This window comes from Rhinatrema bivittatum, chromosome 9 (genome assembly GCF_901001135.1).
Source record: "Rhinatrema bivittatum chromosome 9, aRhiBiv1.1, whole genome shotgun sequence".
In the NCBI taxonomy this organism is placed as follows: domain Eukaryota; kingdom Metazoa; phylum Chordata; class Amphibia; order Gymnophiona; family Rhinatrematidae; genus Rhinatrema; species Rhinatrema bivittatum.
Window position 1 is genome coordinate 11,923,916 of NC_042623.1, and position 16,015 is coordinate 11,939,930.

Consider the following 16,015-nt stretch of genomic DNA (forward strand, 5'->3'; position numbering starts at 1 on the left):
GCGCCCAGCTTTAACGCTCGGCTTTCTCCTTCGGCCTGCGCAGCAGCAGGGGTCGGAGCAGGGAGTGGCGACAGGCCAGGGACCTTTCCTCCCGTGCACCCAGAGGAATTCGGTCGTCTGTCACTGCTGAGAGAGAATATCAGGGGACGGGGGGCTGGAGGTGAGGCAGGGAGGGAAAGCGAAGCGGAGTTTACAATTCTGGGCTTGGATGCTGAGTATTGGGCAATACATTGTTGTTTTTTTTTTCTTGGCTACGGTACAAAACGCACACAGCCATATTCTCCCCCTCGTTTTAGAATAAAAGCAAATAGGAGGAAGCAGCAGCCTGATTTGACAACTACAGATAAAAAAAAAAACCAAACAGAACATAAACAGACAAAATAAAGGGTACAGCGCACTTCATTAATCCAACCGGTCTTCACCAAAGCAAAGGCCACCCCCAAAATGTTTTGCTACAGTCTGCTTCTCTAGTTGCAACCTACCAAAAGTGCAGTCCCGTCCTCGTGTCGGAGAATCGAGGACGACGTCAGTTCTGCTGGTACCTGAGGTCCGAGTGTTCAGGGCCAGGCGGCACAGCTCAGTCACCCTGGACTCCTCCCGAAGGTCCTACCCTACACCCATAACAAAAAAAGTCTGCTCCTCTGCCACCCCTGCGCGTGGGGCTTTTATCAGGCCGTCTCCTTCAGCAGCCCCAGTTTGCGTAGTGCGTCCTTCCTGGACTCCTCGGAGGAGTCGCGTCCCGAGAACTGCACGGTGATGCTTTGCGGTCTGAACCCCGAAGGCCTGGGCATGGACGACGTCCTCCTCACGTCGTGCGTGAAGCTTGGCAGCCTGGGCTCGTACACGCCCTGGGACGCGCTCGGCTGCGCGGGCTTCACAGCCGCAGGCACTGGGTCCGCTTTGAAGGTTATTGTTTTGCTCAGAGGAACAAAAGGGCTAGCACCACTTTTTAAGATAGAGTTGATGTTATCGTACCCATTGCAATATCTTTCATGAGATTCTGCCATCGTGTGCTGCAGTTTGTAACCATCCACAGCATGTGGGGTAGGCAATGCAGCCACGTGGGCAGGGGCAGGCACTGCCACGTGGGCAGGCAATGCAGCCAGGGCAGGGGTGGGCACGGCCACGTGGGCAGGGGAGGGCACAGCCACGTGCGCAGGCAATGCAGCCAGGGCAGGGGAGGGCACGGCCACGTGGGCAGGCAATGCAGCAGGGGCGGGCACGGCCACGTGGGCAGGCAGGGCAGCCAAGGCAGGGGCGGGCATGGCCACGTGGGCAGGCAGAGCAGGGGTGGGCGTGGCCACGTGGGCAGGGGAGGGTGTGGCCACGTGGGCAGGCAGAGCAGGGGCGGGCGTGGCCATGTGGGCAGGGGTGGGCGTGGCCACGTGGGCAGGCAATGCAGCTGGGTCAGGTACAGCAAAAGACGTTTCAACTTGAACCGGTGTTTCTTTCAGCAGGCCCAGTTTTGTCAGGGCCTCATATCTTGCTTGCGCAGAAGCTAAATCTCTACTGGAGGAACCTCTCCCATGACTCAGGAGCTCGCTCCGATGGCCCGGCTCTTCTAGCTCTTCAGCGAGCGAAGCTGCTCCGTTTAAATTAGCCAGCACCTGCGCCTTGCGCTCCTGCACGTTGACGGCTGCTTTGGAGATGGTCTTGTTATACTCCTTGCCTCCCTTGTTGATGTTGATGTTGCTTGGAAATCGCGTCAGCTTGCTGGAGGCCAGGGGCGGGTAACTGAAGACGTCCTCGCCATCTTGCATCGGGGAAGTTGCGGCGTTCCTTTTGCTTTCAAGGACCCTGCCTTCCTGTGGAGAGGTGGGGGAAAGGCTTGCGTTCTCCGCTTGCTTCTCGCAGATCTTTTGGGCAACGATCACCGGTGTGGGGACAGCTCCATGAAGCTTGGGGCGCTCTGCTGCGAAATCTGGAGGAGGCAACCTGCTGCTGTCTGCCGAGGTCATGGGAAGGGCTACAGGAATGCAATCAGGAACTGCACTTTCCATTGGCTCGGGCTTAGGGTCAGTAATTTTCCAAGGTGCTAAAGAGACAAAAGAGGAAAAAACAAGCAATAGTAAGATTTTTATTCCTGGATGGTGAAGCCTTTAAGGCAGCGGTCAGTTGCCCTTTACTGAGCACCCAGCGTGCCCTGAACTGAAACCTATAAAAAGCACCACCAGGTTTGCAGCCCAGTGGCAGGCTCACTAGTGGCAGGCTCACTAGTGGCAGGCTCAATAGTGGCAGGCTCAATAGTGGCAGGCTCAATAGTGGCAGGCGATAGCAAGAGACGAGGCCTCAGCAGGAGAGCTCAGCAAGTTTCTTTTCTTCCATCTTGGCAAGGCTCGCTGCGCCTCGGCGATTGGGTGTTCTGCAAACCTTTCCTTCTAATTCAATCCGAGGGCTGCCAGGCTCCTGAGCCCCTGGGAAGTCTCAGACCTGCACACACGGGGCTTGTTTAGCTGACCCGGACATGGCATTGCTATGAGGCTCTCCCTAAAACAAACCAGCTGGCAGAAGACCTGAAGCCCATACATCCCAAAACCTTACAGCATTTGGAGCATTTTGGTAAATGGCAACCCTGTACCCGGTATCTGGTACTACCCTTTTAATCAGTTTTACACAGAAAAAAAACAGTTTTTTGTTGTTAATATCAGAATCATGTTTAATATAAAAAAATATAAAACATGCCAATGAGTTCATGGCAATGCTTCGCTGTAATTAACCCTTAAAAATGATTCTGCATTCGGTTGCTTGGCGTGCCTCCCCCAGTAGCAGATGAACCCCGCCATGCTGACACAGGAGCCGCTCTCCTCCCTACCTGGCACGTCCTGCTCCTCGGCTTCTCCAGTCTCGGGTTCTGCCTGCACCAGGTCGATGATCTCCTCGGGCTCCGAGTGGCTGGAAGGGCTCTCCTGCATCAGCCTCGGGGAACCGGAGTCGCAGCTGGCATCGGAGACATCTTCTGGCTCATCCAAGTCATCGCGCAGAGAGTCGATGGTTTCCTCAAAAAAGCGGAGAGCGTTTTTTTCCTCCCGGGTTAGGTATCTGAGGGTCTCATCATTCTACAAAGAAAAGGAAAATGAGACACAAAAAAAAAGAGTGTTACAGCAAAAGGCAGAAGAGGAAACGAAAGCAGAAACAGCAGCGCGCCAGTGCACATTCCTCGACCCACACCTGGCAGAGGTCTAACATGGCCGGGAGCCCTAGGAGCCTCTCCTGCTTGCTGATCTCGCTCTCTCTCGGCTGGGAGAAGTTAAATCTGTTTGACAGCGCAGGGAGAGGCTGCACAATTCCAACGGTGGGTGGGGAAGTCTTACACAAGAGGATTCCAGCAAAGTACGCGCTTTGCCACTCACCTGAACTAGGATAACAAATACGAGCACGCTTACGAGGGGGCATGCATGTGCTTTTGGGGTATTCGGATGCAAAGGGAAAATCTGCTCAGTTACAAGATGCTGAAGGGGGAAAAAAAAAAAAAGTCTTCCATCGTATGAAACTTGCTTTCATTTTCATTCCCTCTAAAGTGCCCAAACAGAGGGAAATAATTGTAGCTTTATGCAGTAAGTTGTGTGTTTGATTCACACTGCCACACTGGGTGTGAGCGGCTTGCACAAATCGGTTACAACATAAGAGGTGTCATGCGAGGTCAGATGGCAAGAAGATTTCATTCCTGAATTATTTAGTCAGAGATATGTTTAGGGACTGAGAGACTGCGGCGAGAGGAGGCAGCTTTCCCGGCTTCCCAACCTCCGTCTCACACATACAACATGCGTACTGATCACATCTCTTCTGGAATAAGTCACAAATACTTCTCAAAGACTTAATGTGAGCTGAAAGAGGCCATTAAAGCCAAAAGGACATCTTTCAAAAAATGGATGAGCCCTGAAAAGCAGTTGAGCAGGCTAAGGGAGAATCGGAAAAGAAGTTTGCCATAGAGGTAAAAAAATCAAAGAAATAAGAACCTGAGAGAGACAGTCAGATGGCCCACTAAATGACTAAGGGATATCAGGGGTGGTCAGGGAGGACTAGGAAATAGCAGAAAATCTAAATGAATTATTTACCTCTGGACTTTACTGAGGAGGATGTCAGAGTCCTCTCACAGCAGAAACATTTTTTGTCAGTGATGACTCTGAGAAGCTACGTGGAATCGCCGTGAAACTGGAGGACGTAGTAACTCAGATTGACTGACTAAAGAACAACAAATCACTGGTGCCAGATGGCATTCAGCCCACAGTTCTGAAGGAACTAAACAATGACACTGCAGACCTGCTTCTGGTAATCTGCAATCTCTCTGCAGACACATACGTTTGATCTCTACAAGATGGCCCTAGGTCCCTACCTTGGATAACAGCTAGGAGGAACATAGCATTGCCCAAGACGCCCCCCCTTGAGGTTTGCCTAGGTGGTAGATTCCTTTTCTGGTAAGGGAGGGTGAGAGCCTGGAAGGAGTCAGGGCGGGGTGTTTTTGATTTCAGTGAGGGAGGAGAGGTTTTCGTGTGCTCTCAACATTAGGCCCCGATTTAGCACAGCAAAGAGACACAGCCCTGCCAGGGCTTTCCACTAAAGGCTGGAAGGAAGGAGGAGCAGAGAGAAGGGTTTCATATGTTTTGCTACGTAGATATTCTTGGGACCGCTCAGACCTGCGTTTTCTGGAAATCAGAAATCCCCTCTCGGAAGTGCAGGAGGAATCTGCCTACCTCTCCCACCCAGCTAAGAGGGGTTTGCAGAGACCACCACCAGAGTCCTGTTTTGATTTAACTTGTACCCTGCCTTGCCCAGGACTGGAAGATAAGATCTGCTCCCAGAGTTGACCTTTCCCCCAGAAAGGTCCCACGATAATTGAATTTGGCAGAAGATGCAGGATCACAGACCGGCTGGAATTGGGGACATGCGAGGTGGGCACCAGCTAGGCCACCCCCGGCCACGTTGGGGGTACTCTTCCAAGATGGAGAGAACCCATATCCCAATCCCTTACACAGGAGAAGAACTGAAATGTCCCTGTGCAAGATAGATCTTGTTTTCTCTCTCAGCACTGTTATTGCATTATATGCTTTATGGTTGTAGGGTATGGTATTGTAAAGTTAAATTAGATACTTCAAAATATTATTTATATGTTAAATACTAATTGATGGTCCATGGTCTGTACAGCCTTTGTTCTGTCAATCCTGTTAATTGTAATTTTTGCTAATTAATTACTACTAAGAATGTCAATTGTAAAGCCTGTTGCTAAGTTACTGTTAAATGTAAACCGCGGTGATGTATTTCTTTACGTACTGCGGTATATAAAAATCCTTAAATAAATAAATAAACCTCCTGTACCATGATGTTTCTACCAAACCTTACTTTTTCTTTGAATCGTGATTGCATTATTACAATTCCCAGTAAAACACTATTTGAACCCCCAGCCTGGGAGTCACAATGGGTCTGTTCAGGTGCCTGCACCCAAGAGCTATGGTAACACAAATACTAACACACTAACACACACAACGAAGGATAGCCTGCACCCCCACAGAAAGCACCCATCCCCTGGGATCAGAAGAGCTGGGGGAAAGGCAGAGCAGCAAGCCGTGTTGTATAAATTCTCTGATGTGCCCTGGGAAACGGTGACATGCCTGGAAAATGGGCGGAGTATCCTTTAAAACAGCCAGAGGTCCAGAAGATTGTAGGGTGGCCAATGTTACATCTTTTAAAAAAGGCTCCAGGGGCAAATCGGAAAACTATAGACCAGTAAGCCTGACATCTGTACTGGGCAAAATGGATGAAGGTATTCTTAAAAGCAAAATTACTGAGCACACACATAGACCTGATTTATGGGGGAGAGTCAACATGGTTTTGAAAGGGAAGTCTGCATTCAGCAGTTTACTAGATTTTTTTTTAGGGTGTAAATAAACATGCGGATAAAGGTGAACCGGTAGATGCAGTGCATTTGGATTTTCAGAAGGCGTTTGACAAAGTCCCTCATGAGAGGCTCCTCAGAACTCCGCACAATAAAGCTCTGGAATTTGTTGCCAGAGGATGTGGTTAGTGCAGTTAGTGTAGCTGGGTTCAAAAAAGGTTTGGATAAGTTCTTGGAGGAGAAGTCCATTAACCTATATTAATTAAGTTTACTTAGGGAATAGCCACTGCTATTAATTGCATCAGTAGCATGGGATCTTCTTAGTGTTTGGGTCCTTGCCAGGTTCTTATGGCCTGGATTGGCCACTGTTGGAAACAGGATGCTGGGCTTGATGGACCCTTGGTCTGAACCAGCATGGCAATTTCTTATGTTCTTATGAAGGTTAGGGGGTTGGAGGCAGTGTCCTATTGTGGACCTGTAACTGAATAAGACTGGAAACAGAGGCTAGGACTCAATGGTCAGTTTTCTGAATGGGAAGAGGTCATTAGTGCAGTGCTCCAGGGGTCTGCACTGGGACCTGTGCTATTTAGCATATTCATAAATGATCTGGAGAAAGGAATGACGAGTGAGGTGACCAGATTTGCAGATGGTACAGCATTGTTTTGGACTCCCTGGAGATCGCGTGATGCAGTGAAGGGTGAGGATGCCTCGTCCCCCTTCTCCGTTCCCCACCTCCCGCCGGAGCCCATACATCGCTAACTAAGGGATTCCCTTATTAGATTTTCTCATCTCTAAGTCCCCTGACTCGCTGATAGGCGCAGACGGCCTGAAATCTCGGCATGGCTGCGCGGCTGATGAAGCAAGAGAAGGAAAAAAAAGACATAGGGCAAGGCCTCCGGAGCCACCGTCGGAAGAAGACCCGGGCCCCTCTGACTCCCCCCCGCCTGCTGCGGCCCTCGCGGATATCAAGGCCAGACCTGCAAATCATCTCCACAAAAACATACAGAACCGTCCGCCTCCATGGCAGGGCTCGAGGCGCGTGTTGAGGAGGTGGAGCGGCGGGTTTCGGAGGTACAAGATGGCCACCGCGATCACGAGGCTGAGCTTAAGGCTCTTAAAGTAACCCTGGCCAAACGTGCCCACCAAATAGATGACCTGGAAATCGGGCCACGCCGCGCTAACCTCCGTTTCGTCGGTTTGCCGGAGACACTGGGAGAAAGAGATTTGGCGACATTTTTGGAGACCTGGCTCACCCGCGAACTAGAACTGCCTGCAGTGCATGGCCCACGGAGGGTTGAGCACACGCACCGTTTCGGGCCTAGAAGAGAGGATTCAACCCGGCCCAGAGTGGCGATAGCCAAACCTTAGAACTTTATGCATAAAAGCGATATTCTGCGGGCAGGTAAGTCCCTTCTTTATGAGAATCAAAAGGGCCTTATTTTTCAGGACTTCTCGGCCTGCCTCAGTGCCCAACGTAAGAGCATGGGGCCCCCTTTTGTGCGCAGCTGCGTGCCCTGGGTTTGAAAGCCCTGATCATCCACCCGGCTCGCCTACGTGTCACCACGCAGCAAGGTAGCCGCTGGCTTGCCACGCCGGATGAAGCAAAAAAAATCCTTGAGTTTGGAGGAAGCACAGCATGGAGCCCGGAGCAGAAAGAATATTTCTTGAGCATTTGGGGCCCGAGCGACGCGCTCAGCAATGCTCCGGCGGCCTGGGGCAGCCTTGTTCGATTTCTTTCTTGGCCAAACCGTTGATTAAAACTCCTTGAGTCTGAAAGTATCCGGTTGCTGAGACCCCGGGATTTAGTGGGAACTTTGCGTTCTGAATTGAGGTCATTAACAGTTGACGTTTCGGCTTTATTTTTATGACGAGTTACATGCATATGAGTTGCATACTTGGAGTTAACTTTTCTGTTTTGTACTGTTTGCTTTTCCTGGGGATGGGAATGCAATCCCTCATTGTGGGTTTCATTGTGGGTTCGGATGGGAGAAGGGGGTGGGAATGGAATGCACACTGGTGATCTCCATCTTTTGAGGGGTTAGACACACTGATGGGCATTGGGATAGCGGGGCAGTGGGGAGGGGACTGGGATGTTCAGAGGGGAAGGCACCTGATCTCATGCTTTGACTCGACTACTTGTTCTGGCTGTGGGGTAAAAAGTTGGATGTGGGGGGGTCTTAGCTGGGGAGACTCCCATTATGCAAAATATTCTACTTTTTTTTCATAGAAAATGTATGTGGTGTTAACTCTCCTATCAAAAGCTCTAAAATGTTAACGACTCTGCGGAGAAAATCGGCGGATTTAGTCTTTTTACAAGAAACTCACTTAAGTGATTTGGAACATACCAAATTGCGTAGAGGCTGGGTGGGTGCGGTACACTTCGCCTCTGCCACTACCAGATCGGCAGGGGTAGTGATCTTAATAGTGAAACATATTCCTCTTAAGATTCAAACTGAAATTAAGGACCTCCGACGCAGATACCTAATTTTAGTAACTGAATTCCACCATTGCACGTATGTTTTTTGTAATCTATATGCTCCCAACAACCCCGGTTTGGAAATCCATAATCACCTACTTCCTTATGTGGACCATGCGATTGTCGTGGGAGGGGATCATGCCCCGTTGTGGATCTCACTAACTGGTCCTCACTCTCTACCGCAGGCATTCATTTGGAAATTCCCATATTATCTGGTTGATGATATCTCTGTGGAAAATGGAAGGAGTATCTGCACCTTAATAAGGAGCATTTGATTGACCCTATTCTTTTCTGGTACACAGCGAAGGCAGTTTTGAGAGAGGACATTATTGCCTACACGGTGCGTCGAAGGAAAATGTTAGACAAACAACTATTGTCCCCGAGTGCTCAATTACAATTGGCAAAGGGCGCTTTGTCGAAAGCCCATACCCGCTTTAACAAAGATCGTTTTCTCACTTTGCAAAGTTCTATTAACACCCTGTTACATCAACCGGCGAAAAAAAAGTTTAATTTATTATCAATGTAAGCTATTTCAATTTGGCAATAAATCCGGCAGCCTGATGTCTAATTTAATACAAACACAACGGGGCTCAAGTTACACACCCACTATGCGAAACCCTTCTGGACGAGTGGCATTTGATACCCCTACCATCCTGAAAATATTTCGCAACTATTATGCAGACCTTTATCGGTCTGAATCTTGGGATCCCATGGCCTGTACCCAATTCCTCTCGTCACTTAATTTGCCTCACTTAACCCCTACGCAGCTACACTGCTTAAACCAACCCATTTTGGAGGACAAAGTTAGGCAAACCATTCGGCAGGCAAAGAGCTTTAAGACCCCAGGCCCTGATGGATACACAGCAGAATGTTATAAGCCACTGACGGATTTATTAGTTTCTCCCCTCACTCACACCTTTCATGCCCTCCTCTGCATTGGTTCCTATCCTCCTCATACTAATATGGCGCACATCACTCTCATACCCAAACCCGGGAAAGACCACTGTCTCCCACGGCCTATTGACCCATTTCCTTATTAAATCAAGATAAAAAATTCTTGGCTACGATCCTAGCGGATCGATTGGCGTCCATACTCCCCTCCTTAATCGACCCCTGTCTGGTAGGCTTTGTGAGGAAAAGATATGGCCTTACTAACATTAGGAAGGTACGGACGGCCATAGCACTTTCTACACAAGCAAGGGAGCCGTACCTAGTAGTAAGATTTGATGCTGAAAAAGCGTTTGATAGAGACGAGTGGGGCTATCTCTTCCATATTCTCCATCATATGGGGTGTGAGGGGCTATTTATGGCTGCTGTTCGGTTATTATATCAATCTCCGACTGCTGTGATTATAGCCAATGGGTCACGGTCTGAGAATTTCCCCGTTAGTAAGGGTACTAGACAGGCTGCCCACTGTCTCCCCTAATGTTTCTTCTTAAGCTTGAACCTCTTTTGCGTATGATCCAGCAGGCTCCAGCGGTGCGGGGAGTCCGTTTTGCTTCAGAAACATTTAAGTACGCTGCATTCGCTGATGATATACTGGTGTTTCTAACCCACCCCATGGCTTCCCTCCCAGCTCTCTTACATATATTCATCGACTTTGGATTCTTTTCTGGCCTTAAACTCAACACAGATAAGTCAGAGGCCTTGGCATTCCCTCACACAGTACGGGACAACTGGGAGGGTCCCTTTCCTCTCCTGTGGGGCGCAGGGGAAGTTAAGATATTTGGGGGTCTGGCTTTCAACCCGACTGTCTCAACTTTATTCCTTAATCATAATTCGATTGCTTACTGATACCCAAGAACGACTGAAGACCTGGCAATCCCTCCCCTTGTACTTAGGAGGTAGAATTAACCTGTTTAAAATGCTGCTTCTCCCTCGGTGGCTTTATCTATTTCAGAACGTACCTTTGATTTTAAAGCGCAGAGATCTGTCGCTACGGGCTTTTATTTGGCACAGTGAGAGAGCTTGGATCTCTTTTAGCCACTTGAAGGTACAGTGGAAGAGGGGGGGCCTGGGGATCCCAGACATGGGGCTTTATAATTTGGCCAGTAATTTAAGACTGGTCCGTGATTGGGTGTTAGGGGGACACCGCTTACGTGAACTCCTGCTGCCCCTCTGGATTTGCGCTACGTGATTCAGGCTACCAGAAGGGAACTGCCTTTTTCAGACCCACTGACTGCCTTATTAGCTCCAGTTCGACACGCCTGGCTGATGCTAACCGCGCCTTCGCTGGTAATGCAGAGGAGGAGTTTATGCCGGGGTTACAATCGGCAGCTTTCCAAAGATGGGGGTAGTCAGGGTATTGTACAACTGGGCCACGTATTGGATGGTGCTGGCATGAATTACAGGCGATGGCCTACAGGCTTTTCCATACCTACAGATTCGCCATTATGTGACTTCCTCACCCCGACCTCCTCTGCAACCCGCTGCGTTTCAAGTATTGGAAAATTTCTTATTGCTAAATAAACGACAAAACCCCCTTGCTCTCCTGTTACTATAAAGAGCTGCGGCTTCAGGGAAGGGAGGACCCCAGTCCGATGCTAAACGCTGGAACGCTGACGGAGTATTTACAGTGTCAGCCACCAGGATACCTTCCAGTTTTCACTTATTACCCACAGGGTCGCCCAATATGTATTTTCGTGAAATGCAATACAAAACTTCTTATGGTGGGCGTTCATTTCCACCTCGCTAGCCTTCTGCTTTCATTTGGTCTCCGCGTCGATGTGCGGGCAGTGTGGGCACGCGGAGGGCTCGCTCTCTCATTTGTTTTGGGCCTGCAGTTATATTGAACAGTTCTGGCGCAAGATCGTGCGATATCTGCCGGCCCTCCCAGATATTAACATGACACCCACACCTCAACTGCGGTTATTTGACAGTATCCTGTTTTCATTAGTACGAGGGATGGGTTTGCGCATCGTTGTTAGGAAAGCGCGTTCTTGCTGCACTGGAGGGACTCGGCTCCGCCCACCTTCTGGGCTTGGTGCCACCATCTTCATAGGATGATGCAGCTGGACTGTTTGGCATCCAAAACCTCCCCTGCTCAGCGCCGGACGTTTACACAGATCTGGGACCCTTACGTTCAGTCCTTGCCACATAGATCCAGGAGTTTGATTCATTGATGGGCTGCATCAGGATTCTTTCCTAAGTCACCGAGCGCCTCTCTACGCTACTGTTTTGATTAAGGTGGCTTTCATCTCTGTCTTCTAAATGGGGGGTGGGGAGACGCCCTGAAGGGGGAATAAATGGCTTGGCTAAGTAGTTAATCAAAATTAATAAATGTTTTGAGTTGTTAAAACAGCAGTGGATTGCGAGGAACTGCAGAAGGAATTTGTGAGATTAGGAGACCGGACTTCTAAATGGCAGATGCGGTTTAATGTGGACAAGCACAGAGTAACACAGGGAGGGAACAAGAATCCCAATTACAGGTGCACAATGCAGGGCTCCATGTCAGGAGCCCCCACCCAGGAAAAGGACCTCCGAGTCCTTGTGGGTAATACCTTGAAAGAAAGGCAAATACAATGTCAGGAATTATTTGGGAAGGAACAGAGGACAAACTGAGAATCCCATAGTGCCCGTGTCTAGATCCATGGTGTGACCTCACCTGGAGCATTGTGTGCAGTTCTGGTCACCCCAGCGGACATGGAAAAGGTACAGAGAAGGGTGACAAACATGATGAAGGGGATGGACAAGCTCCTTATGGAGAAAGGAGGAACAGATTAGGGCTCTTTACCTTGGAAAAGAGATGATTGAGATTTATAAAACCATGAGTGGGCTGGAACAGGTAAATAGGGAACGGTAATTTACCCTCTCAAGCAACACTAGGACTAGGGGACACCTCATGAAACCAGCACCGGCAGATTTAAAACAAATCAGAGGAAGTATTTTGTCACTCGGCGCCCAATCAAGCTATGGAATCTGCTGCCGGAGGACGTGGTCGAGGCGAGTGACACAGTGGGGTACAAAAGGGGGATGGGCAGGGTCCTGAAGGAAAAGTCCATAACCAGTTATCAGCCAGGTGGACCTGGAGAAACCCAGTGCTTATCCCCTGAGAGTGAGATACAAGAAACGGATCAACTATTGGGGAGTTGCCGGGCACTCGTGACCCGGGCAGGAGGCTGGGCTCACTGGACCATGGTCTGAAGCAGCAGCGCATTTCTTATGTTTAAAATAAGATGACACTTTACTTTCGCCATCAGAGTCGTTATTTCCATAGGGCACAAGGTGCTAATTAGGCTTCTGTTACAGCTTTAAGGCCTATGACATTAAAAAAAACAGACACTAGGATTTAGAAAAAGCAGAACGATTGGGCATGAAATTCATTACGAGGATGCAGGGCCTATCTTGTGAGATGACTCTGACTGAGTTTATCTCCTAAGACGGATCGAATCCACCTGCATTACAAAGGCCTCCACAGGAAAGCTGCAGGATGTCTTCCCGGAGGACAACACAACAGGTTAATCAGAGAAACGCGTAGACAGCTTTTTGAAAAATCCTTATCTTCTCTTAAGCTTTTCAGCTCATTTTGGGCAATATTTTTACCTTAGAAAGTTGTGCTATGGAAACAAAAAGCAGGAGCACCTGAGTTATAAAGAGCCTGAGACTTCCTGATGCACTGAAGGTAATCACTGAGCTTGGAGCTGGAGCTGAAGGAAGCAGAGAGGAACATCAGACCCAGAGAGAAAGAGCCCATAAGTATCACAGCTGATGGAAAAAGGACAAATGGGTAATCTGAACAGCCAGCAGGCAGGCAGGCCACAGATCGGTCACTCCCAGAGAAAGGGTAAAAAGGTCAGGGTGACTGGATCCCAGTCCTGACTCCAGCTGAGCAGGAGGAAACTGCTGGGTCAAAATGTAACATAAGATACTCCATACTGGGTCAGACCAGGGGTCCATCAAGCCCAGCATCCTGTTTCCAACAGTGGCCAATCCAAGTCACAAGTACCTGGCAATTACCCAAACACTAAGATCATCCCATGCTACTGATGCCAGCAACAAACAGTGGCTATGCCCTATTGATTAATTACAGCTTATGGACTTCTCCAGGAACTTATCCAAACCTTTTTTAAACCCAGCTACACTAACTGCTCTAACCACATCCTCTGGCAACAAATTCCAGAGCTTTATTGTGCGTTGAGTGAAAACTCATTTTCTTTGAGGTAATCCTTATCCCTGTATTCATAGACAGGCCGATACAGTACAGTGCGCGCCGCAATTGGATGTGCGTTTGACGTACAGATGCATATTGATGGCCCTATTAGGTATTCCCGCGTGATTCAGAAAGGAAAATGTGCAGCCAAACCGCACATTTTACCTTCAGAAATTAGCGCCTACCCAAAAGGTAGGCTCTAATTTCTCCAGGCAGCGGGAAAGTGCACAGAAAAGCAGTAAAAACTGCTTTTCTGTGCACCCTCCGACTTAATATCATGGCGATAGTAAGTCGGAGGTCTCGAAAGTTAGAAAAAGTTAAAAAAAATAAATTTGAAGTTGGCCCGCGGGTCGGAAGACGGACGCTCAATTTTGCTGGCGTCTGGTTTCCGAACCCGTGGCTGTCAGCGGGCTCGAGAACAGACGCCGGCAAAATTGAGCATCGGCTGTCAAACCCGCTGACAGCCGCCGCTCCTGTCCAAAAAGAGGCGCTAGTGTCCCTAGCGCCTCTTTTCATCGCCGACCCTAATTTGAATACTGAATCATGCGCACAGGAGAGCGGGCATTTTCCCGCTCTCCCGCGACTTTTACTGTATCGGCCCGAGAGTAAGGACAAACACATATTCTTGATTCAGAACATGGAGTAGGTTCTGACACAAAGCAACACCAAAATATCGCATTTTCTGCTTTCAGAAGAATAAAATAAACTTTTCAACAAAGCTGTTTCCTCCAGAACATTTGCGCTCTCCCTAGAAGTCAAACTAGGAATCCAGTGAGGCTGGAAACGCTGTCTCCTCCCTTACTCGGAGAGGCCAAAGAGAAAACTGATAGAGCCCAATGCACAGACCTCGTGCCACAGAGATCAGGGTTTCCGAGAGAAGTCTTGGTCTCACTTTTTGGTGCATTTATCGACACCGGATCAAAGATGCGGTACACGGACCTCTGGAACCACTCAGTCCCATTTTCTGAAAAGCTCATGCACGTTTCCCCGATTGCTGTTCTGTTGATCCAATAAAAAAAGAAGGTGTTGCTGCTACTACTTATTTTATATCACTACTGAATGTACGTAGCTCTGAACAGTGATGGTTAAGCATTCAGTATGACAAGTCCCTGCCCAAAGAGCTTACAATCTAAGTGGACACCTGTGGCAATGAGAGATAAAGTGACTCACCCAAGGTCACAAAGAGTGTCAGCAGGGGGGGGGTGGGATTTGAACCCTGGCTTCCCTGGTCCTCATACCACTGCTCTAACCATTAGGGCCACTCTTCCTCCTACAAAGAATTCAATGGTCTCCAGGACCAAGATGGTTACGAGAAAGCTCTCGCCACCCATAGCAGGAAGCGAATAAATCAAAAAATGCACACAACACCACAAAGGGAATGGATGCACCAGCACAATCTTTAAACGGCAGGTTTTCAAAACAGCACTAGGACCAGGGGACACTCCATGAAATTAGCAACCGGCAGATTCAAAACAAGCCTAGGAAGTACTTTTTCCATTCAGAGCACCATCAAGCTGCGGATTCTGCAGGTCGTGCAACTGACATGGCAGGGGTCAAAAGAGGACTGGACGAGTTCCGGAAAGAAAAGTCCATAAACAGTGATTGGCCAGGTAGATCTGGGAAAGCCAGTGCCTATCCCTGGAAGGGAGATACCAGAAATGGATCAATTATCGGAGATCTCACCCGGTGGTATTGGTGACCCGGACTGGTCACTGCTGGAGGCAGGATCTTAACATTCCAGAAGAATTTTATGATATGGCGCGCGCGCCAATTCTAAGGAACCTGAGCCATAAATAACATGCATTAGAAAAAAAAAGAATCACTGTGCAGTTCTTCCTTGCCCTGGAGAAGGCAAGTATTTACAGTCCACGGCTATTTGGAATGGCAGAATGCCAGGCCAGCTCCGTCAAGTTGTGTGCTGGCAGGAGATGAGCCGCACCGAATGAGATGACCTCATTACGTACATAACAGAGGTGGCATTCCTGCCTAGAAACCACTGGAGGCAAACCTGGCCAGCGAAATGGGAACGGAGACAACAGACGGCTCAATGCCAAATCAACGTGCACAGAGCACGCCAGGGAAAAGCAAAAGGTAGAGCGAGGACACGTGTCCTCCACAAATGCTGATGCGTTACTCACCCAGAAAGGAGCTCGCTTTCTATTCAGAACATCTGCCACCCCCAGTAAGAGCACTTAACCTTGCTGTCAGGGTCGTGGAGGAAGGGGATAAGCAGCGGCACTACCGTCCTTCCAAACGGCTCCAAGACGGTCACACGAGGATGATGCCGCATGTCCGAGACTAGCTTCAACTCTTACCCCCCTACCTCAGCGTGGACAACTGCTCAGCAATGAGCTCCAGCGCGATAAGCAGCTTCACAAGCAAGAAACCAGACCTGGCAAATACTGGTCCCTGACAAACTGAAGGTGCTATTAGCGAATGGCATAGAATATAACACAGGAAATAGCAGATAATATAAATCCGCTTAAAACTAAAGTCGTGAAAGAGACAAAAAAATCCAAAATCCTTGGTATAATAACGAGCAGAGGCAAATTAAAACTGC

The 16,015-nt window shown here is 49.0% G+C and overlaps 1 protein-coding gene across 4 annotated transcripts in view; it reads right to left on the reverse strand.

Moving 5' to 3' along the window:
- Positions 1 to 212: 212 nt before the first annotated feature.
- PROSER2 (proline and serine rich 2) overlaps positions 213 to 16,015 on the reverse strand; it is a 36,200-nt gene continuing 20,397 nt past the window's right edge. For 3 of the 4 annotated variants that reach the window (XM_029616178.1, XM_029616180.1, XM_029616179.1), the window contains exons 3-4: positions 2,813 to 3,056; positions 213 to 2,035 (exon numbers count right to left, since the gene is read on the reverse strand). In XM_029616178.1, coding sequence (XP_029472038.1) covers positions 669 to 2,035; positions 2,813 to 3,056 — 1,611 coding nt within the window. In that variant the 3' untranslated portion in view covers positions 213 to 668. Of the gene's footprint in view, positions 2,036 to 2,812; positions 3,057 to 3,168; positions 3,625 to 16,015 lie in introns of those variants that run through there. The other variant, XM_029616177.1, reaches the window with a different exon arrangement.